The sequence below is a fragment of the Oncorhynchus keta genome, chromosome 19, assembly GCF_023373465.1.
Source record: "Oncorhynchus keta strain PuntledgeMale-10-30-2019 chromosome 19, Oket_V2, whole genome shotgun sequence".
NCBI classification, from domain to species: Eukaryota; Metazoa; Chordata; class Actinopteri; order Salmoniformes; family Salmonidae; genus Oncorhynchus; species Oncorhynchus keta.
The window spans coordinates 37,371,728-37,398,913 of NC_068439.1; the positions used below are offsets into that span (position 1 = coordinate 37,371,728).

The 27,186-nt window shown below is 42.9% G+C and overlaps 1 protein-coding gene across 1 annotated transcript; it reads left to right on the forward strand.

Annotated features, from left to right (window-relative positions):
- The first annotated feature begins 858 nt into the window (after positions 1 to 858).
- On the forward strand, positions 859 to 22,124 carry LOC118398205 (glycogen synthase kinase-3 beta-like). The gene is made up of 10 exons (XM_035793307.2): positions 859 to 1,286; positions 13,060 to 13,247; positions 13,699 to 13,782; positions 13,982 to 14,092; positions 14,328 to 14,458; positions 17,205 to 17,409; positions 17,622 to 17,717; positions 17,820 to 18,006; positions 18,308 to 18,379; positions 18,976 to 22,124. The coding sequence occupies exons 1-10, from the start codon at positions 1,112 to 1,114 to the stop codon at positions 19,038 to 19,040; spliced, it is 1,314 nt and encodes a 437-aa protein (XP_035649200.1). The 5' UTR covers positions 859 to 1,111; the 3' UTR covers positions 19,041 to 22,124.
- Positions 22,125 to 27,186: the final 5,062 nt, after the last annotated feature.

Genomic DNA, 27,186 nt, shown 5'->3' on the forward strand with positions numbered 1-27,186 from the left:
AAGAGAATCTGAATTCAGTGAACGTCAACCAGTGACTCCCCAACAGTCGACTATGGTTGCTTCCACAAAGTGAAATCACCAGTATTTTGAGATTCCCTTTGTTAATTGATTTTCCATACACAAGTAGACATCTCGCACCTGTGCCGTCAGTCATCTTAAAGTGGGATTACCTGGAATTAACTGCAATTACAATGTTAAGATCCTTCCTGCCAAGGCAGGTGGCGATATGAACTCATAATCTCACGATAGTTAATCCAAAACTACAGTTGGTGTACCAGACCATTCAGATACCTGGGTGACACTTTTTGCATCATCCATTAATTGACACCAGGCACTACATTTGAGTCACTTGCCACCTCTGACAACATTGTTGTGAATTGTGTGCATTCCTCGGGAACCAGACACCCGGGTTCGAGGCCCGGTCAGTAACCGCCCTGGATTTGCTACGATGGTGTCAGAAGTGGGAGACAACTGCTGTGAGGCCACCAGAGGCATGTGAAGGGGCTTGAAAGAAAGATTAAGGATTATTTGTAGGTGTGTGCTATACCGAACCCTTTGGATGTCCCTACCCAATTGCAACCCTAACCTTAACCCCATTAAAATGTAAAATGGTTAAGTTTAGGTTATGGGTTTGGGTCAGGGTTTAGGGTGCGGACGTCCCAAGGATTCCAGATCGCACTCGCCATTATCTTTATGTGGAATTCTTACTTTCTCTCCTCTAATCTAAAACATTATTGGATTTGTAGTTTTCATGTCTGTTCTCCCTTTTGTTTACACATCATTATTACAGTCACGGTAGAAATCCCAGACGGAGCGCCACCTCTGGTGAAACGCAACGTTATTTTAGTAGTGTAGTTCTATAGGTATTTTCAAAGACACGGGAAGCAGCAGCCACGTCGAACTTCATTTCCCAGGAGGAAATGTAATCTGTCAGTTGTATACGATCTACGAGCTCAGACAGGCAGTGCAAGGGACGACTCATCTGAACGGTGTCAATTCTGTCTGTCTTTCAATGATTATTGCATTTGCAGTCAAAACAGGCAACATTTAAACTCACTTGGCTATAAATAGTGAATCCCTAGCCCCCCGCCCGCTACCCTTGCACAGAGATATGAGCGGCAGCGGGCGGCCCAGAACTAGCTCGTTTGCTGAGCCACAAGGTGTTCCCGGAGCCACTGCAGCATCCACTGGATCAGCCGCTGCCGTGGGGAGCAGCACGGGAAAGACCGGGGTCCCGCAGGCCTCGGGGAGCAGTTCGTCTGGATGCTCGAATTTAAAGCTGTCCAGTAAGTTTATGTATTTTATGAAAACTATTGTCTTAGATGATTAAAAGACACGCATTGCAGTCCAGTGTCCAATGTTGCAGCTAGGGTGGGCAGTTCTGCACGTTAGTTTGAAAAAGCAAGTTAGCTAGCTAGCCAGCCTTCAGTAGCTATCGTTGGCTACACGGCTAACGCGTCAGTTAGCAAACTAGTTAACTTGTTAACCAAAGCCAAAAATCAAGACATTCGCGTTAGTTAGCTAACCTTATTTAGCTTTATCTCGGCAGCTGGTTGTGTTAGTTATGTTAGCTAGTTAATGACCTCGAGGTACCGTAACTAGCTAGTTAGCTAAATATATAAAGAAAGCTTAAGCAACGCAAACAGCCTTAACTACGTGTGCTAAGACATGCTAGCTAACTTGTAACTAGAGCAGATAGCTAGCGTCTAATATAGGTTTTAGGTGACTAGTTACTAGCTAGTTTAAAAAGGGGATTCGATCTAGTTTCGCTAGTAAGCTATCTAGCTACTGTAGCTATGCTAACGTTAGTGACACACCGTTTGTACATGTTAACAAGCAAACGAGTTAGCGATAGGTAAAGAGAAATAGTTTCTTGAACTAGCTAACGCGTTAACTGGCACAACAAACTACAGGCTAGCGTTAGCTGTCAGTTGGTACTATACGCTAGGTAGCCTAATTATTTGTTCATAACGGTTGACTAAGCTACTTGTAGCCAGATAACTAGCTTTGCGTTTCCAACACAGATTTATGTTAAGAGCACCCTTATCTATTGTTCAAATTAAGTCATGGATTAAGTCTATCCAGTAGCCCAGACAAATAACCAGTCTTGAAAGAGCCCTCTCTCTATACATTGGCCGTTAATTAACAGGTGATACAGAACTTGATATAAAGTGACGAAACATGTAACCGAGCCAGCTGTTTTAATGTTAGCGAGCTAATCATTCTCAAAGTAGACTAGTAGATGACAAGCTGAAATACTTTCTCACATAACACATCAACAACTTCCATGCATAGTTTGCAAATGTTTTTGTTTCATAGAACATGGTTACAATTTCTCCCTTGTAGTGCGAATTGGATGGCTTTATCCACCATGATGGTCCATGTTAGTCATGTAGAGTATATTATGTTGGCCGACTTTTCCCGGACCTTTTTCCCATATAACTAAAAATCCCGAAGCTTCTGCGTATGTGCAGATCACGTTCTGCTCGTGTTACTTTTATCCCTACTTCACAAAACACATCTTTGTGGTCCCCTTCACATTTCTCACTGTCAATCGTGAATGGTGATTTTCAGGTTTTACTGGTGATATACATTTAGATCTTCTTGAGTTATAATGTTGCTTCGAAGTAGCCAACAGTGTTGTTTTTAATGATTTGCAGTGAGCGAATTTTAGGCCAGATAGTGTTATTGTTTTAGCGTTTCAGCTCATCTTTCGTGTTCTCATACAGTGCATTCAGAAAGTATTCAGACCCTTTCACTTTTTCCACATCCTCATCAATCAACACACAATACCACATAATAACAAAGCAAAAACAGGTTTTTAGAAATTTGCAAATTAATTAAAAATTCAACAGAAATACCTTATTTACATAAGAATTCAGACCCTTTGCTATAAGACTTGAAATTGAGCTCAGGTGCATCCTGTTTCCATCGATCGTCCTTGACATGTTTCTATAACTTGATTGTTTGGACAGGATTTGGAAAGGTGCACACCTGTCGATATAAGGTTCCACCTTTGACATTGCATGTCAGAGCAAAAATCAAGCCATGAGGTCGAAGGAATTGTCTGTAGAGCTCTGAGACAGGATTGTGTCGAGGCACGTAACTGGAGAAGGGTACCAAAACATTTCTGCAGCATTGAAGATCCCAAAGAACACAGTGGCCTCCATCATTCTTAAATGGAAGACGTTTGGAACCACGAAGACTTAGCGCTGGCCACCCGGCAAAACTGAGCGATCGGGGGAGAAGAGCCTTGGTCAGGGAGGTAACTGCTGGTTACTGTATTGACAGGTGCGTTTGACATTTTACAGATTTCGATGCAACCCACTTTCAATGCCTATTATTAGTAGGCTACCTTGCATCCATTCCAAGATTGCTGCACCACTCGGGAGCCCAAATGGAAAGAAACATTTGATGTGCTCATGCAGCCTACATGACATTTTCTTTACTGTAGTAAACTGTAATGAATAACAATTGCTTTTTGAATTTATCGATGATAAATGTCTTGTGGTTTAATTTATTCCACCACCACCATTTTGTTCCCTATAGAGTGTATGAAAGGCTGCCTCTCTCAAGCTGTTCTCATTGTATGTATGACCTCTCTCCCACACAGTGCACACGTGAGTACCTTCTACTCAGGCTCCTGGTGCCAGAACCAGTTCACAGTTCTTGTAAAGAACTAATGGTGCTTTGAGGACGACTGGGAACTCGGGGGAGGGAATAAGGTGGAGGCATGACATCAGTGGTCTTCAGGTCAGAAAGATGCCCGAGTTTCCGACTTAGAATTCTGAGTTGGATGACCGTTCAAAACTATTTTTTCCAAGTCAGAGCTTCTTCCACCCCCTGGAGTTCCCAGTTGTTTTGAATGTGGCATAAGTTATTGGCACTCCTGACTGATAAATGAATGGTTCCTTTCGTGTGCGTTATTGAACAGTAAGTTGCGTTCCATGTCACTGTTTATTGTATTTTTGCCTGTACATTTCTTAGGGAGCACACCATATTTCCCCTTAGAGTTTAGATGTCTCTAATACCGTCTGTCAGCAGCAAAGTGTGTTTTAATTAGGTAAATAGCCAAGTGGAAACCTACCTTAAACTAGAGTATATTTACTCCTGTTACTCTAGTTGATTAGAGTATTGTGATAACTGATAGAAAATGCAACTAAGTAAACATTGTTTATTTGTGGAACACTGAAATCTTATCACGTGATAGTATTGTCAAGCACATGACGTGGCACAGGCCAACACGGGTGTTGGATGGTTTGAGGAATCCAAGGTCCAGTCTTGTTTTTGTTTTTTTTAACTATAAAGGTCTTTATTATGTGTAGACCACAGAAAACACATGTTTTAGCGTAGAGCCTTGATCGGTGTGTAAGTTATGGAAAATAATTCAACTCTGAGGTGTGGTCTCAAGGGTGAGGTTATCCCAGGTCACCACTTGGGGGGGGTAGCTTATGGGTTATAATCACATCAATGGAGAAAAACAATCAAAGATGGTCATTGTACAGAATAACTTCTGAACACGTTTGAAATAAGGTGGCAGGACAAAGGACAGGCTCCAAGCAAGGTGGGAGGGGGTGGCCTCATACAGTCAGGTAGAGGGCCCCCTCAGGCAGTTGAGAGGGAAGATAAGAAATGTGGGGTTAGCTGCAATAGTGTAGGCTATAGCCTAGCTGGGGCTTAGTAGCTTCTAATGTACAAAACAATTACATGGTGAGAATTATGAATCTTGAGGTCAAAGCATTGAAATCAATTCTGGGCTGATTGATCTAGACTTTGAAATCCTACTACATTGCAGCAGGAGTTTTCAGTGTAAACAAGACACCTTGTTAGTGCAATTCATCCTCCACCGTGGCAGTCTGTTGTTGTTGAATAGTGTGCGCTATATGGACAGCTGGGCTATAGAATTGCAGTGACGAGCATCGACCCAGCTAATAATACTACCGCGAGCTAGCTGCTATGAGAGAGCAAATCTTTCTCTTTCTGTTTGATAACTAGATTTGAAATGAATGTGAGCATGAAAACAGCATAAGTTATTTAGCTATAATCTTTCTGTAATCTAGCTACAGGTGGGCTGTGGACCTTACCTGTCTTTCCACTAACTGGCTAGCACGTCTTCACGCTCTCTTCCCACATCGATCAGAGTTGCTCGTTGCTGTATTGGCCTCTGGTGCGCAACTGCAGCCAGCAGTTTGGGGTGTTAGTCCATGTGGGCATCTCCCAAAGTACAATTGGCGGAATAAACTAAAGGGAAAAAATAGTAACACAATAACGAGGCTATATACAGTACAGAATCAATGTGCAGTGGTACGGGTAAGTCGAGGTAATATGTAGGGGTAAAGTGTCCATGCATAGATAATAAAGAGTAGCAGCAGAGTATGAAGGAATATGTGTGTTATGGTGGGTCATTGTAGTGTGGTTAGAGTCCAGTGAGTTTACATCAACCCTGTGCAAGAGAGTCAGCGCAAACATTTCTAATAAAATGAGGGGGGTCAGCATGTCTGATGTGTTGTTGCCTACCCTCACTACCTGGGGGTGGCCCGTTTGGAAGTCCAGGATCCAGTTACAGAGGGAGGTGTTCAGTGATAGGGTTAACTTAGTAATTAGCTTGGTGGGCACTATGGTGTTGAATGCTGAGCTGTAGTCAATAAACAGCTTTCTCACACAGTTGTTCCTTTTGTCCAGGTGGGAAAGGGCAGGGTGGAGTGCAATAAAGATTGTCATGGACCATTGGTCCATGGTTTCTGGGATGAAGGTGAAAGCATTTCATGGCTACAGATGTGAATGCTATGGGATGGTAGGCATTTAGGCAGGTTACCTTGTCGTTCTTGGGCACAGAGACTATGGTGGTCTGCTTGAAATATGTGGGTATTACAGACTGGGTCGGGGCTAGGTTAAAAGTGTCAGTCGACACTTGCCAGCTGGTGCTCTGAGTAGGCATCCTGGTAATCCGTCTGGCCCTCGGCCTTGTGAATGTTAACCTGTTTTAAAGGTTTTACATCTGCTATGGAGAATGATCACACAGTCATCCAGGAACAGCTGGTGCTCTCATTCATGGTTCAAAGTGCATAGAAATGAGAATAGAAGGCATTTAGCTCATCTGGTAGGCTCGTGCCACTGGGCAGCTCGTGGCTGGGTTTCCCCTTGTGTAATTCGTGATAGTTTCAAATCAAATTTATTTGTCACATACACATGGTTAGCAGATGTTAATGCGAGTGTAGCGAAATGCAAGTTTGCAAGACCTGCCACATCCGACAAGCGGCAGAGCCAGTGTAGTAGGATTGGATATTAGTGCTGTATTGACGCTTTGCCTGTTTGATGGTTTGTCTGAGGGTGGTGCAGGATTTCTTAAAACGTCCGAATTAGTGTCCCGCTACTTGAAAGCATCAGCTTTCACCTTTAGCTCAGTGCAGCCAGCCACGACCGTGAGACCCATAGGGCGGCGCACAATTGGCCCAGCGTCGCCGGGTTTGGGGAGTGTTTGGCCGGCATTGATGTCCTTGTCCATTGCGCTCTAGTGACCCCTGTGGCGAGCTGGGCGCTTGCACGCTGACACGGTTGCCAGGTGTACTGTTTCCTCTGACACATTGGTGTGGCTGGATTCCCGGTTAAGTGGGCATTGTGTCAAGAAGCAGTGCGTCTTGGTTGGGTTGTGTTTCGGAGGACGCTGGCTCTCGACCTTCTCCTCTCCCGAGTCTGTACGGGATCTGCAGCGATGAGACAGGACTGTATTTTTTTGCGCACGTGACATGCTGGTAGGAATTTGATAAAACGGATTTACATTTTACCTCATTCAGCAGTGGTTGACCATTTTCTTGTTTGTTTATGGCCTTATACAGCTCGTTGAGTGCGGTCTTAGTGCCAGCATCGGTTTGTGGTGGTAAGTAGACAACTACAAAGAATATTGATAAACTCTCTTGATAAATAATGTGGTCTACAGCATATCATGAGGCACTCTAATTTAAGCGAGCAAAACCTAGAGACTTCCCTAATATTAGAGATCGCACCAGCTGTTGACAGACCCACCACAACCCGATCTTTACCGTAGGATGCTGTTCTGTCTTGCCGGTGCACGGGATGTCCTTGTTCAGCCACGACTCTGTGAAACAGAATATTCGTTTTTAATATCCCATTGATAGGATGGTCTCGAACGGAGCTCATCCAGTTTATTATCCGGTGATTTCACTTTCGCCAGTAGAACGGAGGGTAAAGGCGGATTATCCACTCACCGACGCTGTCTCGCCAGGCATCTGGCGCTTCGACTTCTGTAAAGGCATCTCCTCTTCATACACATGTCTGCAATTTGGGCCTGGTCATCCCCTCCGGCGCCATTCTATCCCATTGATTCCCCCCCGCCCTCGCCGTCGTTAACAGAACTGTGGGAAAACAGTCCCCGACAGGCGCGGACGTAGGACACTGTTTACCGGTGCACGGCTAGCTACCGTTGTTGCCCCCCCTTCTTCTGTGGGGTTTATCGGTGGCTGGCATCCGTTAGTGCATTAACGCTACCTACTGTACTTTTTTTGTCGAGCAGTGGAAAATGTATCCAAAAAATGTATGGCACACGAGACACCTGTCTGATTCACTCCTGTCTCAGTGGACTAATCCATTGCAGAGGCACACCAGTAGTACATTTAGCCTACCATTTAATTCCCATAATTTCTAATCTACAATGTTTGTTTGGTTACTGCAATTTCTGTTAATGCATTCAATATATTGTTAGTTACCGTCGTCATAGGAGTGGACACGTTGTTTGCAGAGCGCACAACCTAGGCTACACTTGTGAGAAGTTATTTTATTCCATTTACGAGTAGTCAATTTATTCCTTGTCTTTTGTTTGAAGCGCTCCTGTCAGTCTTGAGTAAGAACACGCACCTGATTACGCTTAGAAGTAGTCCTAGGCTAACTGACCTGTGCACAAATGGAGGCCTGTAAATGTACCCATTTTGGGGCTCTGATACTATTTCTGATTGTCTTAACTCAGCATCACTGTGGAGCTTCTCAAAGTAATTTTTTCTTTGCCTCAAACAAACAATCTGTTTTTACTTCCATTTCAGAATGACAATAGCTCCTCAACGTAGCCTGTTTGAAACATCGTTCCAGCTCTCTCCCTTTCGGGGAAAAAAAAGATAATAGGCCTACCTGATTACTTCTTATCCCTTGGGCAAATAGCTTACAGCTGTGTCTGTCCTGAGCTCACTGGCACCTGGGAAATTGAGGGCCCAGAATATTTTGTACAATGTTGCAAGTTTGCTAGCATGAGCTTTGGGCCAAGTTACACAATGTTTCAAGTTCCTTACAGACAGGCCATGTGTAGCCAATTCAACCTGCAGGCTGCAATGTTTTTATTTGTTGGCTTTATTTAGGCTTTTTTTTTACATTGGCAATAGGAATAGAAGTTACTTTTTAGATCATTTTGATTTAACCACATGACATTGGTTTTGAGATATGAGGACTTTATTATAAATGAAATGCAACTGTTCCATGACAATGTGCATATGAAAATCATAACGGGTACGGAGATCCGTAGAAATGGAATGATAACTTGGCACTCCAAATGGAAAAGGTTGCCGACTGCTGCTGGCGTAGCCTATTACCGGCAACTTCAGGAGTGTAACAGCAGATTGGCAGAATCTGCCAAAGCCAGCGGCAGTGGGAGCAAGAGTGTCAGTAAGTCTAGTCCCCCCCCATCTTGTTAGGCTATATTGATGTCTGGCTCCCTCTTTAGTAATTTGTCTTAATTTTTAATGACTGTACTTAGTGTCAGACAAGCTCCGTAGCCTACAAAGTTGATTTTATTCAAACAGACACCTTATCTGTATATGGAAAAATACACTTTTTAAAATATTTACCTATTGAAGTTTTTGCAATTTAAGGCGTTGGAACATGTTTGGTAATCGTATTAGGTTATTAAAAGGTCCCTTCAAAAAATCGTTTCAGCTACTTTATAAGAGTGTAGCATAGCCAACCTGTGTATTTTGCCTAGCGGCGAGCGCCCGCTGTTGAGTTTTTGCCACATGAGAGAAATGCTGTGTCTTTGTCTTATAGTAACTTCTTACTCAGTGCTTGACTTGATGAAAGAAGTGCAGGAGCGGTCATGTTCCTAGTCTGTCCCATTAGACTATGTTCACAAATAACGTTATGCTATAGACTTCCTGATTTACTGTTAAGGGTTCAAAAACATTCCCCATTTCTTCTCCATGACTTAACCAAATTGTCATGACTATTATTATATAGCCTCCATGGAAAAAGTCAGCTTTGACACAAAGGCTGCTGTGCCTGATCCCATGTAGGCCTACCATCTCCTGCCGTTGTGCCCTAGATCCAGGCACTTAACCCCCACAAAGTAGAACTGCACTGTCAGTCACGCCTCCATTTGGAGAACTCCTGGGTGTGTAGGCTTGGCTTTTGTTCTGTCCCTGAAACACCCAGGTCTGCTTATCAAGGTCCTGTTGCGCTGTTGTTTAGGCTACTAAATGAACCAAAAGGAGGATGTTTGCCACCCTTGATATAAAATATTGCAACATTACAACCAAATACTTTTTGTCTTTATGAAAGTATTCCCTCATTCAATGAATCAGGGGTCAAATGGATAAGGTAGGCTGCTTCAAAGCAAGGTATCTAACTAGACATGTTTTATATAAGGCTAAAATATGAATGTATCAGGCGAGATCTATGCACAGCAAGTTATTTGTCATTTAGGCTATTAGAATATTTTGAAAGTTGTTTCAATTACATGGCTGCTGTTTAATAGAGGAGAATCTCAGCATTCTAACGTTGCAAATCTATTTAGGCTATTGCCAGGGGGAAGGCGACAACGACATTAATGCTTAGTTTAGCTATAGTTAACTAGCGAGAAATGCTACACGTTTTGAATTGGCTGTCTAGTTAGTTTGTCATTATTTTATACCTGCTACTGAAATGTCACGCGCTCTCTCCTCTGGCAACAGCCCACTGGCGCACACACACAATTACGGGTCATTCCGATGATTGCTGATTAAGTGATTGATAATATGTATGTGTGCCTTCATTAATTACATAAAAATGATGAAACAAACTTCCATGACTTTTCATGACCTTAAACTCTAATAAAACCCCTAATTTGACCATTTGGAACAGCCTTCACACGCATTCAGGCTGGCACATTTTCAATCTGTGCACTCTTGAACTGCCTACTGTTACGCACAGATTCAGACTGGTGGCAAATAAACATGAACAAAGCGGAATCAGGAAATGTATGCCCTCACTCGATTGCTATTCAATGCAGATCCCGCCGCATTTCCACTTTGATCAACCATTTTTGACTGTGTTAATGTAACAGTATAATTTTAAACCGTCCCCTCGCCCATACCCGGGCGCGAACCAGGGACCTTCTGCACACAACGACAACAGTCACCCTCGAAGCATCGTTACCCATCGCTCCACAAAAGCCGCGGCTCTTGCAGAGCAAGGGGAACTACTACTTCAAGGTCTCAGAGCAAGTGACGTAACCGATTTGAAACGCTATTTAGCGCACACCGCTAACTAAGCTAGCCGTTTCACATCGTTACGTTACATTAACTTGGTCCAGAATAGATGGGCTACTTTGTTTTCCCAAAATTCCGCAAAAATTAGAGGTGCCAGTACGGCGCTCCAAACAGCTCTGGCCCAAGTAAAGCAATGGTCATACGATACTATTATATGAAGTTCTGTTATGTAGAATACTATCATTGTGATCTTGCGGACATTGATTCAGCTTGGATTTATCTTTGTTAAACGACCATTCGCACAGAGTAGCCTGTTCGCTACGAATAGAGCAGAGACGGTTCGTCAAGTAGAGAATAAACGCATGCGCAGAAGCTTCGAGATCTTTAGTACAAGGGGGAAAAGGATCTGCAGCCATTCCGTATTATGTTTTGATGATATAAATTTGACCTCAAACCTCATGGTGTAAGTCAATCTTGTTGAAACATTGAGCAAAAATGTGGACAGCAGCTTGCAATTGCTTGCTCATTTCACCTGGGATCTGAACATCGACTTGTTATTTTACCTGAAATGCTTAAAGTCTTTCTGAATTTTTACCCATTTTTGAGTCACACAATCGTGTATTCTCTTCTGACATTTAATCCCCCGATTTTTTTTAAAAGGGGAAACTAATAGTTTCTAGTAGTCCTTCTGAGGAATTTCGTATGTCGGTTTGCAACCAACTTTAAGGTGCATTACCACCACCAAATGGACTAGTGTTCATCTTTCAATCACCCACAAGGGTATATGGTCTTAAAAAAACAATTAGGAGATGGGAGAGGCGGGACTTGCAGCTCATCACGCATCAAAAATAGAATCAAGGTCTATTTTAGCGCCTGGCTACACAGACGCAAGGAGTTTAGATGATATGTATGTGTACATTTGTTTTGCAACGCAAGCGGTGTGGTCAGCATGTTAAGAGCAAGGTCATTCTCAGTGCAAAGGTCTCCAGTTCAATTCCAGCCATCTGGCCCTGTTCTGTCCTCCATACAGGGAATGAACCTTCACATGAAGGTAATGGCTGCCTCAGAACTCTCTGATCCAGGCCACCAAACACTTGTTTGCGTTCAAGTGTAATGGATGAGCTCGAGGATGGGCCTATTGAGTAATCGCAAGTCTTGTGTTCCTTAGGTCAAAAGATGGTCAAAGGAGCACAAATAGCCCTGGAATAGTGATATTGGATTTTACAGTAAAGCATGTATTTGTCTTGTCTTCCGACAAGGCAGGCGATTAAACAACCACGAGGTAGTTACTAACTCGAGCCCTAGCCCTGGATTCTGTTCAGTAGGACATTGGCGCAACAATTTTTTCCAACGCCAAACAATCTTATTGGACAAGTCTAGATAGTATTTTCTCCTTAACATGACCCTGTAGGGTTATTTCCTATGCTGAGCAATTCTTTTCTCTGCCTGCTGCCTGTTTTGGAAATGTAAAGGCCTATTATCACTTGAGCCCTTGTTTACGTCACAATGTTAAACTAGGTCACTGATGTTAGCCATACATTCATTCAAAAGAGCATCACAGTTCCTGATACAGTAACTGTAGGAATGAACCATATACAGTGCATTCAAAGTATTCAGACCCCTTGACTTGCACATTGTGTTACGTTAAAGCCTTATTCTAAAACGTATTCAATTATAATTCTCATCAAACACACAATACTCCATAATGACAAAGCAAAACTGTTTTTATAAATGTTTGCACATTTTATTTTAAAAAGTATTCGGACCCCTTAACTTTTTCCACATTTTGTTATGGCCTTATTCTAAAATGGATTAAATAGTCCCCCCCCATCAATCTACACACAATACCCCAAAGTTTTTGCATATTTAAATAAAAAAACAGAAATATCACATTTACATAAGTATTCAGACCCTTTACTCTGTACTTTGACGCACCTTTTGGCAGCGATTACAGCCTTGTCTTTTTGGGTATGACGATATAAAATTGGCACACCTGTATTTGGTGACCTTCTCTGCAGATCCTCTCAAGCAATGTCCGGTTGGATGGGGTGTGTCGCTGCGCAGTTATTGTCAGGTCTCTCCAGAGATGTTTGTTCGGGTTCAAGTTTGGGCTCTGGTTGGGCCACTCAAGGACATTCAGAGACTTGCCCTGAAGCCACTCCTGTCTTGTCTTGCCTGTGTGTGTAGCGTCGTTGTTCTTTTGGAAGGTGAACCTTTGCTCAAGTCTGAGGTCCCGAGCACTCTGGAGCAGGTTTTCATCAAGGAGCTCTAATGTACTTTGCTCTGTTCCTCTCCCCCTGATCCTGACAAGTTTCCCAGTCCCTGCTGCTGAAAAACGTCCTCCACAGCTTGATGCTGCCACCAGCATGCTTCACCATATGGCTATAATGTAACAATGTGAAAAAAGTCAAGGGGTCTGAATACTTTCAGAATGCGCTATATTAACATCAATGTCCTTGTTCATTGACACACCATAGTAAAACATATTTTCTTATTGTTCAGACAATAGGTTAATAATGAACACAACACTGATCACCTCCATTTCAAATCTGAAAAGACGACTATGTCGTTAACACAACGTATCGTTGTTTCCCAGGGGACAGTGGGAAGGTGACTACAGTGGTGGCCACATCTGGGCAGGGTCCCGACCGTCCACAGGAGGTGTCATACACGGACATCAAGGTGATCGGGAATGGCTCCTTCGGTGTGGTGTACCAGGCGCGCCTCATCGACAGCCAGGAGATGGTGGCCATTAAGAAGGTGCTGCAGGATAAGAGGTTCAAGGTACGGAGGCCATTCTCTTGAAGACGTACAGGCTTCGTGTCACCCAGAGTCATATTTGGGTTTTTTTTCCCCCCAAGCTATAGCACATAATTTATGGAAAGCTGTTTTTTAATGGACCGTAATGCTGAGTTTTCTTTGGGTTTTTTTGCTGTCTAAAATTGTTATCACTTACATTTGTTATCACTAATTTGTTTAACATAATTCCCACTAATGTTATGAGTAGCTACTTGTTTGTCTGAATACAGGGACACCGCTTTGTAATTTTACAAGGAACATTTCCATATTAATTTGTGGGAGAAAATTGGTATTGTAGCCTACGTTTTTTTGTTTGAGGTAACAGAAATGTACTTGAACAACGCGTATCACGCGCCTACTAAAGATCAATGTGCTTACAGGTCAATCAGAGACCCTTGACGTTTCCCACTATTCTTTGTTTAACGTTCCTATGTAGAACCGAGAGCTACAGATCATGCGAAAGCTGGACCACTGCAATATCGTGAGGCTACGCTACTTCTTCTACTCTAGTGGTGAAAAGGTAGGTTGCCATCCATTGTTTTTGGCACACTGAGCACCTGAACTGTCTGTTTCCTCTTCAAACGAGTCATTTTTCCCACTACAAAGTTTGTTACATTTTGTAAAGTGCTTTTTCATTGTACAAGAATAATCTGAGGACGTATGGAGTTATGATTTAGTGTAGTCATATAGTAATTTTTAGTTCTCTTCCCCCTATACAGAAGGATGAGGTGTATCTCAACCTGGTGCTGGACTTTGTCCCGGAGACCGTGTACAGGGTGGCCCGGCATTTCAACAAGGCCAAAAGCATAATTCCGATCATTTACGTCAAGGTAAACTCTCTCGCCTTCTTTTTCACTTGCTCCCTTTCATTGTCCCACTTTTGCTTGCCGCAGCGTCTGTTCATTGGACTTTGATTGTCCAGTATAGTTCATAATTGAGTGACTTATCTTCTTTTTTTTGTTTACTCTCCCAGACAGGCTTTGGCATTGACACAGAATGACTCCCTCTTATTGATTTGTTTATAATTCTAATTGGTCTCTGTTCGGACATTTTGTCTCTTCTCAGGTGTACATGTACCAGCTGTTTCGCAGCCTGGCCTATATCCATTCCCAGGGCGTCTGCCACCGAGACATCAAACCCCAGAACCTGTTGGTGGACCCTGAAACGGCCATCCTAAAGCTCTGTGACTTTGGGAGGTAAGCTGGTCAGATATTTCCCTCCACACAGTGTGTTAACATGCGATTGATCCAATATGACTGACTGGTACCTAGTATTGAAGTACACTTGGGTCGTATGTGTTCTGGTTGAATAAATGGGCTCAACCAGACAGAATGTGAACTGCATCTATGCCCTCCCTTGAATGGGGCTATGCAACACTGATTCAGTTGTCCTTAGTTAGTTACCTACTCACACCCTTTCCATGTATATTTTCCTCATAGTACATCCAGTTCTATTACTATGCAGACAGATGCAGGGCTGCTTTCTATTTAAAAAAGTACACATAATTGTAAATCAATAAGTAGAAATCTCCACTGAGATATTAACTTGGGTATAAAAAAAAAAATAGAACTAGACTGAGACGTGGGAGACCCACCCCTCGTTCATTGGTTTCTCGTGCTGTATCCCTTAGTTTCCGCTAAACACCAAAGGGTAGTGTGGTCAGGTGGTCTCAAGGAGGCACCAAAGAGCCGTGTCTATTCCCATACCACATGGTTAGACCTGCATGGCTCTACTGCTAAGCATCTAATGATTTTCTTACCAGTAACAACTGTTGCAGTGGTTAGAGATGGAAGTATTGTAAGAACACAGTCTTGGCATAACCTACACTCAGCTTAGGAGACTGTATTAGCTTCAACTAGATTTATTTTAGAATACTCTGGTTAACCACAAAGAGATATATATATATATATCCCAACCTTAAAAAACCTTAAATCTAAATGAAAATTATTCAAATCTATAAATAAAAATTCTACCAGAGCTCCCTTAAATTGTGGGGAAAAGGCCGCACTTGATAGTTACACTTGAACCACTCCCATGGTGACTGGAGATATTACCGGCCGCAATTAATATGGTGAAAACCGTGTGTGGGGAGGCACAAACTTCCATCAATACCTTTGTCAGATAACTCTGTGAAACTAAGAATTGATGCTATAGCTAGCAATCAAGAGGAAACTGAGGAAACTCCCTACCTTACGCTCTCCAAATGGACGTTCGCTGTGAGGGCCGAGATGCATTGACCTTCGTTCGCTGCATATAGGGAGATGCTTTTCACGAGGACATGCTGTTTTGAGCATGAAACAGCACAGGGGCTGTTCAGTGTGCTGCGTGGCTATACTGACACAAAACCAATTCCATGGGATCGAAGGTGGGCATTTCCACAGATGGGGCTCCACCTATCACAGGACAGCGGGCAGGCCTCTGCACTCTAGTTATGAATGTCTCCCTCTGCCATACGGACGCATTGTGTCATACACCGGTTGAGGTATGTTCCTTGTCAATCATTTTGCTTATTGGTGAAATCAGAAATCAGACAATATCTTTAAGTAAATCAATCAAAAACCTCTTAATGCAATTACAGACAGAAGTTGACCGTGGCAACAGCACGCATGTTTCCAAGTAAGTTCTGCAAAATAGGAAAGGGTCCAAGTTGCTTTAATATGCTTGCAGTCAACCCCTAGTGATGTTCACTGCCTACGTCAACACCTTCTACTCATGAGACCAAGCCCATGCATATACAGTTATACAAACTTGCAGGAGAGACAATAGTTCCAGTGTTTTCTAAGGGCTCCGCAGTAGTCTTCCATTCTCCAAGTTGCTTTATAGTGGTATGTCTGCCTAGTTTAATCTCTTTCACTCCCCTGCAGAGTTCTGTGTCTGAATCTCTTTTAGCCTTGAGGCGCTTTCTCACAGACACCCTGTTTTGACTGCAATAACTCGCATCTCTCAGACTGTTTCTTATAAGAAGCAGAGACTAGAAATGAACTGTGGAACAATATTAAACATTATAATGAATCTATGTATTTGCTAATCTGTGGTCCAGGACTCTGTAATGGGGGAGGAGTCTTATACCCCTTCCCCTTCTATTAATTAAACATAATCAATTATTATAATACATCAAACATTTGGTGCAGCCCCTATCACGACCCCAATGTGACCCCATCACATCCACTGAGCAATAATGGATACATGAGAACAACTGGCAGCAAAAAAATCTGAGCGCAGAACCTGGAGATATTCTGCCGGTAACTTCAATTGTAAACTACATGGAGATACGGGATCAGAGCATGACTGTTCTATTTCACTTTGAGGCTTGGTGGTTATCGAGGGGGAGTGTTGGAATTATTTAATTTTTTTTGAGTTGCGAGGGGAACTGTTGTCATTCGCAATGGATGTAAATACAGACTTTGACTTTCTGTGTAAGAAAAGGTGTCTCCTTACCTATGCAACAGACACTTTTATTTGAAAAAGAACAAACTGAACGCAGGCATGCAGGGGAAATACCCCCCAAAAATCTACAGACTAGTGTCCGAATCAGCGAAATCCGTTTGACTGTGATCCTGGCTCAGTTGACATGCCAGTAAGTGAAATCAAACAGCTGATTGAGCTGTCATGTGACCGAAAGCTGCAGACCACGCATTCACTGACTTTGAGACGCTCCGACGCAACATGTGTCAAGCACACCCATCTCATTAGTGCCGGTGAGATAAGAGAAATTGTCAGACTCATTGGCAATTTGTCATAACCCCACATTACAAATATATATGATGGTGAGTTGAGAATACAATCAGAAATACTGTTTGAATGTTTTGCAATTGACTACCATAGCCCCAATTTCATTGTTGGGGTCACAAAAGTTTTCAGATATCAGAATGGGGTCGTGGGCCAAAAATGTTTGATCCCCTGGTCTAACCTTTAACCTCTGCGGTTGACTCCTGCCTGCAGTGCTAAGCAGCTTATTCGTGGGGAGCCCAACGTGTCGTACATCTGTTCGCGGTACTACCGCGCCCCAGAGCTCATCTTCGGCGCCACCGACTACACGGCCAACATCGACATCTGGTCGGCGGGCTGCGTGCTGGCCGAACTGCTGCTGGGACAGCCCATCTTCCCCGGGGACAGCGGAGTGGACCAGCTAGTAGAGATCATCAAGGTGAGTAAATAGGAAAAGGGTGTGTTTTTGTTTGTTTTACACTACAGGGACAAAATACCTGACATTCTGATTACATATTAGCATTTGGCTTATGAGGATGTGTGTGTGTGTGTGTGGGGGGGGGGGGTTGGATTATAATCAGTGCTGTGGAGAGAAACCAAATGATACCCATTGTACACTAATAACTGTATACTTGTATGTCTGCTACTCAGGTTTTGGGAACTCCAACACGTGAACAGATCCGTGAAATGAACCCCAATTACACAGAGTTCAAATTCCCCCAGATCAAAGCGCACCCCTGGACTAAGGTAAATGGTTATTATGTGTAAACATTATTCTATTTTTGGCTTTCAACTGTCGTATTTTGAATGCAACTTTCATGTTGTCTGTCCTTGTACCACCTCTTACAGGTGTTTAAGCCTCGCTCCCCTCCGGAGGCCGTCGCCCTGTGCTCGCGCCTGCTGGAATACACCCCGGTCACGCGCTTTTCGCCCCTGGAGGCCTGCGCTCACTCCTTCTTCGACGAGTTGCGCCAACCCAACGCCCGGCTGCCCAGCGGCCGAGAGCTGCCCCTTCTCTTCAACTTCAGCACCACCGGTCAGTACACCTTGTTGAACCCGGACTTTCTGTGACCTGAAAGGGGTTGACTCTATTTCAATTCAGGGAATCAATTCAAGAATGTAAATGGACCTGACCCCAACTTTGTTTTGTAACCTATGCATATATCCTATTAGTAGGTGCAGAATATCTACAATATGAAGTTTAGAATATATTTGTTTCAATATGTGTTGTAGTATGTGTTGTAAGACTTTGACCTAATTCTGAAATGCGATTACCTTGGTCTTACCACAGTCTTATAAAACTAATGCTATTTCCCATCTCTTGTCTCTCCTTCCAGAACTGTCAATCCAGCCCCAGCTGAACTCCACCCTCATTCCTCCTCATGCCCGCGCACAGACTGCTTCCTCTGGTATGAGCCCCGCCCCGTCTCCAAGCATAGGCATTGGCTACGCATTTCACTTCAGTAGATAGAGTAGCTGTCAATCATACATTCCCATATCTGCACCTGGTGTTATGAAGCAGTGATTGGCTTGCAGACATTCTAGGTTAGGTGGAGCTCTAAGCTGCATCCAAATGGATAGTAAGATGAATGCTGCTTTTACAAATGGCAAAAAGAATGTCATGTTTCTGGTCAAAGTAACCTTTCTGTAGAAGACAACAGCCAAAGGGGCACCAGTCTGTGAGACACATGTTTGTCCCTTTCTGCATTGAGAACCCCACTTTTCTGCATTGAGAACCCCACTTTTCTGCATTGAGAACCCCACCTTTCTGCATTGAGAACCCCACCTTTCTGCATTGAGAACGTTTGTAGTCTAAAGGAGGTCCTCTAACTGGAAACATGGGACAGGTTTTCTAATCAGTTGTAGGTCTTACTACAATTAGCTGTGTAATTGCTTATGTTTCCAGTATATTCCTGACAAGCAAAAGCCATGTATTATATCCTCTCAATATACCTAACACTATCTCTCTACCACTTCCCTTCCTCTTTCCCCTATCCCTTTGTAGATGGCTCTGGGTTAGACGGCTCTTCTCAGCACAGCTCTGTACCCGGATCACTAAACAACACCTGAAATGTCCCTGCAAACCCTCGGTCTGCCAGCCCGACACGCACACATGCACGCACGCACACCTCTGTCTGCCAGCCTAAACACACACACACACACACACACACTGTATTGCTTCTTCCTCGCTGCTTGTTATTTTTCCCCATTGGTTACAAACATACCTTTTTTGTACTGTACATACATTGAACAAACCATTCATAGCCGGAAGAGGAGATCATTAGCTGACAAGGTAGTTTTGTTACATGAAATTGAAACTCGATCAGCACTACAGGCTAAGAGTTGGAGACACAAACACACTTTCTCATGTACTGACACCTTAAGTGTTATCCCACTCCCTCGCTGCATCTCCTTTGGCCCTCTTTCTCTCCGGCTGTTTATAACACTCATGTCCCTGCTGTTTGGGGGTGACATTTAAAGCTCCAGTAGGTGGGACAGGTCCTCTCTATAATACTTTTTTATTTTTTATTTTTTTAAATCAAGGTATTTTTTTTCTTTTTATTCTGTTTTATTTATTTGACTGAGAACTTCATGACGAGTTCCTGCCACCACCACACACAAAGTGAACAGGAGTTTGTCTCTAGAAGCCAATTGAGGTGTTTCCCCAGTTAGTCTACGATGTGACCAAATGATTCTAATGGGATAAAATGGTGTTGGTTGCAAGTTGGAGAGATAAAGAGGCTGTGTTTGTTTTATACTTTTAAATGATATTTAAAAAGAGATTAAATGACAGCTGCTTTTTTTTCTTTTACTTGTAAATGTATTTATTTTTTAATTTGCTTCGGAAAAGGCACTGAGTTTTTACATTGAAACGGGAGTGCAAGTTATAATTGGTAGCCGTACTTGCTAGCAATTTCCCATGTGTGTTGAGGACCTAAAGGAAAAGTTTTGACAGAGGGTAGTGGAGTTAGAGAGATCCAGGATTCACATCTATGTAGCAGCATCTCTCCCACTGACAATCCCAAACTGAGCCTACTTTTACGGTCCGTGGGAAGACGATCAAGGTGCTATCGATGATTAAGACTGCTGTGGTAGTCAATTGTCACCTTCCTATTGGCTTCAATAAATGGCATACCATCAATTATATTTGGTGCTTGTTATCCATTCATAGCATGAACTCTTCAGAACTCCTGATTTTTGAAAGGGGGAGCTTTCTGAAAGTATATACAAACCCGTGCTGTGTTTTGAGATGTTAATTTCAAATTTGCAGTGAAGAAAGTGGACTTTTCGCAGCACACTTGTAAGAATCTTTGTCAGTGTGGCACCCATCTAGATTGTAGAGGACGAAGGGATTATCGACTATGGGGGTTCAGCCATATGGACATAAATATATACTATATAGAGTAGTTAACTCCATTTTGGACTTTTCCTTATAATAAATTCTCTGAAATGGGAGTCAAGGTGGGTGTGTGAAGACATACTCTGTTACTGGTGTAGAAGGGCAGATAGCTAGTTCATAGTAGTCCTATAGGCTTGTACTTTGCTATGTGCTTGTGGGAGTTCATGAAAATAAGTGAGAAATTGAAGGGTGGGGGGAATAGCAGAGTATTTGTGTGTTCATGTGAAGAATTGTACCCGCCAATTCAAACTGCACCGTTTTTAAAAAGCCAGTGTTGTAGGTTTAGTTCAGTTCTCAGTAATGACCACTTGAATGCTTTCTAGTGCAGGCGCGTTATGCTATTGTACAACCTCTGCCACCCCCTTGTATGAACAACCCTCATGTGCTGACATTGATTTAAATAACTCATTTTCCCTCCCTTTATCTCTTTGAAGCCATCTGCTTCCTAGCCCAGAATCCCAACTGATTTGCTTGAAATGTAGCATATCGTTTTGGATTCCATTTGCTTCTCTCTCTGACCTATGCCCCCCCCCATCTTATTGCACATCTGTAAATATCACCCCCTTTTTTTTTTTTTTTTCATTTTCCTTGTTATTTGTATTAGCGTTTATTTTCCATTACCTGTTGAAGCCGTCCGTAACTGACTGGTCTCATTTCCATTCAAAAGTCTGTAAATACAATTTGTTTTCGATGTCCTGATTTAAGATGTATATACCGCCCTACAAAAAAAAAAAAAAAAAAAAAAAATCTCCCTCTTTGTTGTCTCTCTCTCCATCTCTCTGGTTGTGCACTCCATCAACATACCATTGTACTGTATCTCGCTGCTTTATTTATTGCTCACTTGGTGTTCTCTCATGTAGGGAGAGGTTGAGGCACCTCACTGTTTTGTGGGCATTATGTCAAATGTACTGTACTTGGCACCCACACATTGGTATTTTAAAGCAAGTTACTTTTTTGAATGGGGAAAAGGTGTTTGGTTGGACATATCAAGATTTAATCACTCTCTGGTACGATTCCAACTAAATAATTTCCAGTTTCACATATGTACTGACCTATGACAGGGAAATTTGAGTGTGGGCTGTTTTGAGTTTACCAGACAACCATTCGGCCAATGACTTGCCCCCCATTCATTACAATGGGTACCTAAAAAAAAATATTTCAAGTGTGTGAAAGTGTCATGTTTGGTGCAGAGGAGCCATAATACCTTTTTTTTTACCCAGTGTAATGTGAAGGGTAAACCTGAGGGCCATGATGGCGACAAGGTCGGTTGACGCAGCCAGCCTCCCGCCCTTGACAATGCCTGAGCCCATCACGGACAAATCTGACCTCTGCTGCTTTTAAAATGGCAGCCATAGACAAAATTCAGTGACTGCAGTACGACGAGCCATTTACCAACCCCCCCCTTCTGTGTGTGCTTCCGTGAGCGTGTGTGGAAGTGTGTGTGTTATGTACCTGCCGAGCTGCTGGTTTCATAACTAAATCTTAGCAGTATCAGGCTACTAGTGTATATCCTATAAGTACCATGTTGCGTGTGTATCAACATGTGTATGTATAGCAACCCAAGTGAGGTCACTTTTACTGTTCTGTGACGTGGATCAGTCATTTTTCATTCCAATCCTGTTTCAATTGCGTCATCCTGGCCAGGAGAACTGGTGTGTGCTTTTGGGATGAGGGAGGAGAGTGAAGGAGGGAGAGAACCAAACTGTCTGTATGAAATGATCTCATTTAATAAAGTGTAAAATAGGTCTGAAAAATCTAATCTGACTTTCTGGTTTGTGCGTGGTATTTTTCTGCATTTTAATTATACTTTTTAATTATTCAAAATTGATTTAAATTATGGGGAAAGCCTAGAAGTGCTGTGATTGCAGGTTCACCTGCTTCATCTGAAGCCTCTTCTTTTAGGGTGCTGCTATAGGCCACCAAGCGCAAACTATCAGTATCTGGAGAATGTGTGTGGTGTTAGCACCCGAGACCTTATCTAACGGACGTATTTTCTCGGTGACCTGAACATTGACTGGTTGTACTCAAGAAGAAGCTTCTTCCTGTGTGTGAGACTCTGTAACATGACCCAGGTTATCTCTCAACCAACTAGTGTAAACCAATAGTGTTGGATCTGTGCCATCCACTTGTATTGATCATATCTTCACTAATGCGGCATAGCTTCGCTCCAAAGCAATGTCAGTTCCCATTGGCTGTATTGACCATAACATTGTGGCAATAACAAGGAATGCCAAAGGCGGGGCCTAAAGGTATTTAATAAGCTATCATACACGTTTTCTCAGGTCTCTCTTATTGAAGATGTAAAACATTTATGTTGGTCTGTGTATAAGGAGGGGAAACCAGATGCAGTACTCGGAATCTAAAAGTATTCTTGCCAATTGTTGACAAACATGCACCTGTTAAACTAACTGAATTGTTAGTGCCGCCTGGATCGATGAGGAATGGAAAATTGTTTTGTTCAGAAATTGGTGGCAAACCAGCTCAGCTGGTTGGTTGACAAACTATCAATTGAGAACTTTTGTGACTAAACTTAACTGTGTAATGTAATTTCACTTCTGTTTGTCCAGTTTGTGAATAGTCATTTGAAATTATTGGCTACATCAGTGTTTCCCAACCCTGGTTCTTGAGAACCCCCAACAGTACACATATTTATTGTAATCCTGGACAAACACACCTGATTCAACTAATCAAGCCCTCAATGAGTTGAATGAGTTGTTTGTCAACTAAACTGTGTACTGTTGGGGGTACTCGAGGACAAACGGAAGTGAAATGACAACATTACACAGTGAAACATCATATTTGCATATTAAAGATCTAATATTGAAAGGATTGGAATTTGGTCAAGTTTGTATGGAAGAGGTGGGAAAACAATTCTGTCAATTTTTTTTTTTAAATATTTTTTTATTTGACCTTTTATTTAACTAGGCAAGTAAGTTCAGAACAAATTCTTATTTTCAATGACAGCCTAGGAACAGTGGGTTAACTGCCTGTTCAGGGGCAGAATGACAGATTTGTACCTTGTCAGCTCAGGGGTTTGAACTTGCAACCTTCCGGTTACTAGTCCAACGCTCTAACCACTACCATTAGGGTAGCCTAATAATGATAAGGCACCAGGTATAGACAGCCTAGATGGAAAACGGTTGAGAATGGTAGCAGACTGTATTGCCACCCCTATTTGCCATGTCTTTAACCTAAGCCTAAAGGAGTGTGTCCATAGGCGTGGAAGGAAGCTAAAGTAATTCCACATCCTAAAAATAGTAAAGCACCCTTTGCTGGCTCGAACAGCCACCCAATTAGTTTGCTGACTGTTCTTACTAAACTGATGGAGAAAATTGTTTGTCAAAGAACAAGTAAACTACTGACTTGCAAGTATGGAAGGGGACTCAACCTGTACTGCACTGGCTCAGATGACTGATGGTTGGCTAAAAGAAATATATAATAAGATGATAGTTGGAGCTGTATTGTTAGATATCAGTGCAGCCTTTGATATTATATTATCAATTTGTTGTTGAATACTTGAGTCCAATAGAACTCAAGTATTCAATGGAAGCTTCTCTAACATGTACAGTGCGGTATCCCTCAGGGCAGTTCTCTTGGGCCGTTACTCTATTTTTACAAATTATTTGCCACTTGTCTTACAAGAAGCTAAAATGACTGTATGCTGATTGCACACTATACATCACGGATGGTGCCTCGTCTTGAGCTCCTACAAAACATTACAGGTTTCTACTTTTTCTAGTGATTTTCTCAAATGTTTGTTTTGTGCAAACTTCATACACCCGGGCAGAACTATTGGAATATGATGATTGGCAAGTTCAATGTTCAATCATTAGTGAATGAACTTGACGAACTCAGATCGAGGTTCTCCTTCCAGGGGGACATCTGATTTTGTAACATACTCTGTTTTTCTGAGACCTGGCTTTCCTCTGACATCCAAATGAATTATATACAACCAGAGGGTTTTACACATCGAGCAGATAGGAGAGGGCTCTCTCTGGCAAGAACAAAGGCGGAAGGCTCTGTTTTATGACCAATGGGGGAAATGCACAGGAACTTGCGAGCTTTTGCTCTCCCGACTTGGAATATTTGGTCATCAAATGTCGCCATTTTTATCTTCCGAAAGAGTTGGCAGGGATTATCGTTATGACTTTCTACATCCCACCCCAAGCAGACACCAAAAATGCTTAATTGGACCCTGAACAAACTAGAGACTGCGTACCCGGAGGCGTTTAACAAAACTAATTATTTAATTGCTATGAACACATTGACTGTCCAACTCGCAGAGATTCTATGCTGGACAACTGCTACACGCCCTTTCGACACGGTATAAGGCCATTTCCCATCCTCCTTTTGGCAAATCTGACCATGACTCCATTTTGCTCCACCCCGCCTACAAACAAAGACTCGGAAGTTCCGGTGGTCAGGTCTGTACAGCGCTGGTCTGACCAATCAGAATCCATGCTCCAAGACTGTTTTGATCACATGGACTGGAATATTTTCCGGATCGCCTCTAGCGATAACATTAATGAATATGCCAACTCAGCCACATGATTCATGAAAAAATTCATAAATGTGATTCTGATGGTGAATTTCAAAACTTAGCTGAGTCTAAAACTGTGGATTGATGGCAGCCTTGTCAGGAAACTGAAGGAGAGAGATGCTGCTTATAAACACGGCAAGGTGACCAAGGACAATTGTATGGTTAAACAGTAAAAATATGACCTATGCAGTTTGATCAAGATGGCGAGACACATGTATAGGGTCAAAGTGGAGGAGCAATTCAGCGGGTCGGGACTCCTAACGATCATGGATTACAAAAGGAAAGACAGTCACTTCGCGGACACCAACGCCACCCTACTGGACAAGCTAAACACCTTTTTTTTAACACTTTGAGTGAAACGACTCTGAGATGCCGAGGAGAGCCTCTGAGGACAACGAGGGCTACTTGCTTAACCCTCACTACCCTCCCTAACTGCACCCTCAGTGCATGTGCAGACCAGCTAGCTGTTGTGTTGACGGACATTTTCAATCTCTAGCACAGGTCGTTGTCCCCCACCTGCTTCAAGATGTCAACTATCATCCCTGTGCACAAGAAAGGTAAAGTTACTGAACTGAATGACTACCGGCCCGTAGCACTCAGTCATCATGAAGTGCTTTGAGAGGGTAGTCCACATCACATCCTTCATCCCGATACACTCAACCCTCTCTGCCTACAGCCCGACAGATCCACGGACAACGCAATTGCCATTGCACTGCACACTGCCCTCACTCATCTGGACAAGAGGAATGCATATGTGAGGATACTGTTTGACTACAGCTCGAACTTCAATACCTTTTAGTGCCCTCTAAGCGTAGCACAAAGCTCACAGACCTGGGACTGAACTCCTCCCTATGCAACTGGGTCCTGGACTTCCTGAGGGGCCAGGTGGTGAAGGTAGGCAACATTACCTCCTCCACATTGATCCTCAACACGGGGGCCCCACAAGGGTGCGTCCTTTACTCCCTGTATACCAACGACTGTGTGGCCTCACACAGTTCAAACTGGAAAGGACCATAAAGCTCATCACCGTGCACTTTCACCACCATGTGAAGTTCATTGTAATTTATTTAATCTGTACTCTAATAAACTGCATGGTTTCCTGAGTCGTAGTGTGAGGACCACACAACATATCCTTGCGTGACTCCAAGTTTAGTTCGTGCTCAGCCCCCTCCTGTACTCCCTGTTCACCCATGACTGCGTGGCCATGCACACCTCCAACACATTCATCAAGTTTGCTGACGACGTGACAGTAACAGACCTGATTACCAATAACGAGGAGACGGCCAACAGGAAGGAGGTAGGCATTCTGACGGTGTGGTGCCAGGTAAACAACCTCTCTCTCAACGTCAGCAAAACAAGGGAGTTGATTGTGGACTTAAGGAGGAACCAGGCTGGGCACGCCCCCGTCTTGGAGACTGCCTTCCCATCTTTTTTTTGGTCTCAAGGGAAGGTTTGGAAAACAAACGTTTTATAAAAACACATACACCTACACATTAACACACAAACAGTACATCCTCCATATAATTCATATCATAGGCCTACTGTAGAGTTATTTTTACTTGCACACAATATAGCTGGATCACCCCGTTCTGTCCCGAAGAGTCCACAGCCCTGCGGTGCCCCAACCCAACACACCCCACTCAGCTTGAGAATCTTAGTGAATCATTCATTATTGGTTTCAGGTGTTGGGCCAAGGCCAGAGTGACAACCAACTGTATGGCAGATTGCCTAAATAGGTATCTCCCCTGAAGTGGGCACGTTTTCAATACAGTCTCCTTTTGTTGTACTGTATTCCATATAAGGCATCCAGGGCTTATAACGGTTGCACAGTATACCCTTAATCTTGTAATAAATCATATCTAGTGATACATAACTTGACATTTCTGCCATCTATTGTGGGAGGATAACCAACCTTCCAATTAATGTCAATACATTTCTTAGCCGCTATAGATTCTAGGTTACGCAGTTTCTTCTGATAACAGTCTCCAGTATCAACATTTCCAAGCAAACAAAAACAGGGTGAAGGGGGAATCTGTAGACATGCTGAGATAAAATAACACTCTTTGCCAGAATTCAGCCAGCCTTCACAAGACCATAACATATGTAAATATGTTCCCTTTTGTGTTTTACACATCCAGCAGAGGAATTACAATTCTAAGGGCATGTTATTCAGTTTCACTGGCATATAGTTTGTTCTATAGATGGTCTTAAACTGCAGTAATTTATGTCTGAATTATAAGAACATGACAGAGCATTCTAACACATGCTACATGATC

Coding starts and splice junctions, on each gene's coding strand:
- LOC118398205 (XM_035793307.2), top strand. CDS start 1,112: ATGAGCGGCAGCGGGCGGCCCAGAACTAGCTCGTTTGCTGAGCCACAA. Junction 13,248..13,698: donor TGCAGGATAAGAGGTTCAAG/GTACGGAGGCCA, acceptor GTTCCTATGTAG/AACCGAGAGCTACAGATCAT. Junction 17,718..17,819: donor AAGCGCACCCCTGGACTAAG/GTAAATGGTTAT, acceptor CACCTCTTACAG/GTGTTTAAGCCTCGCTCCCC.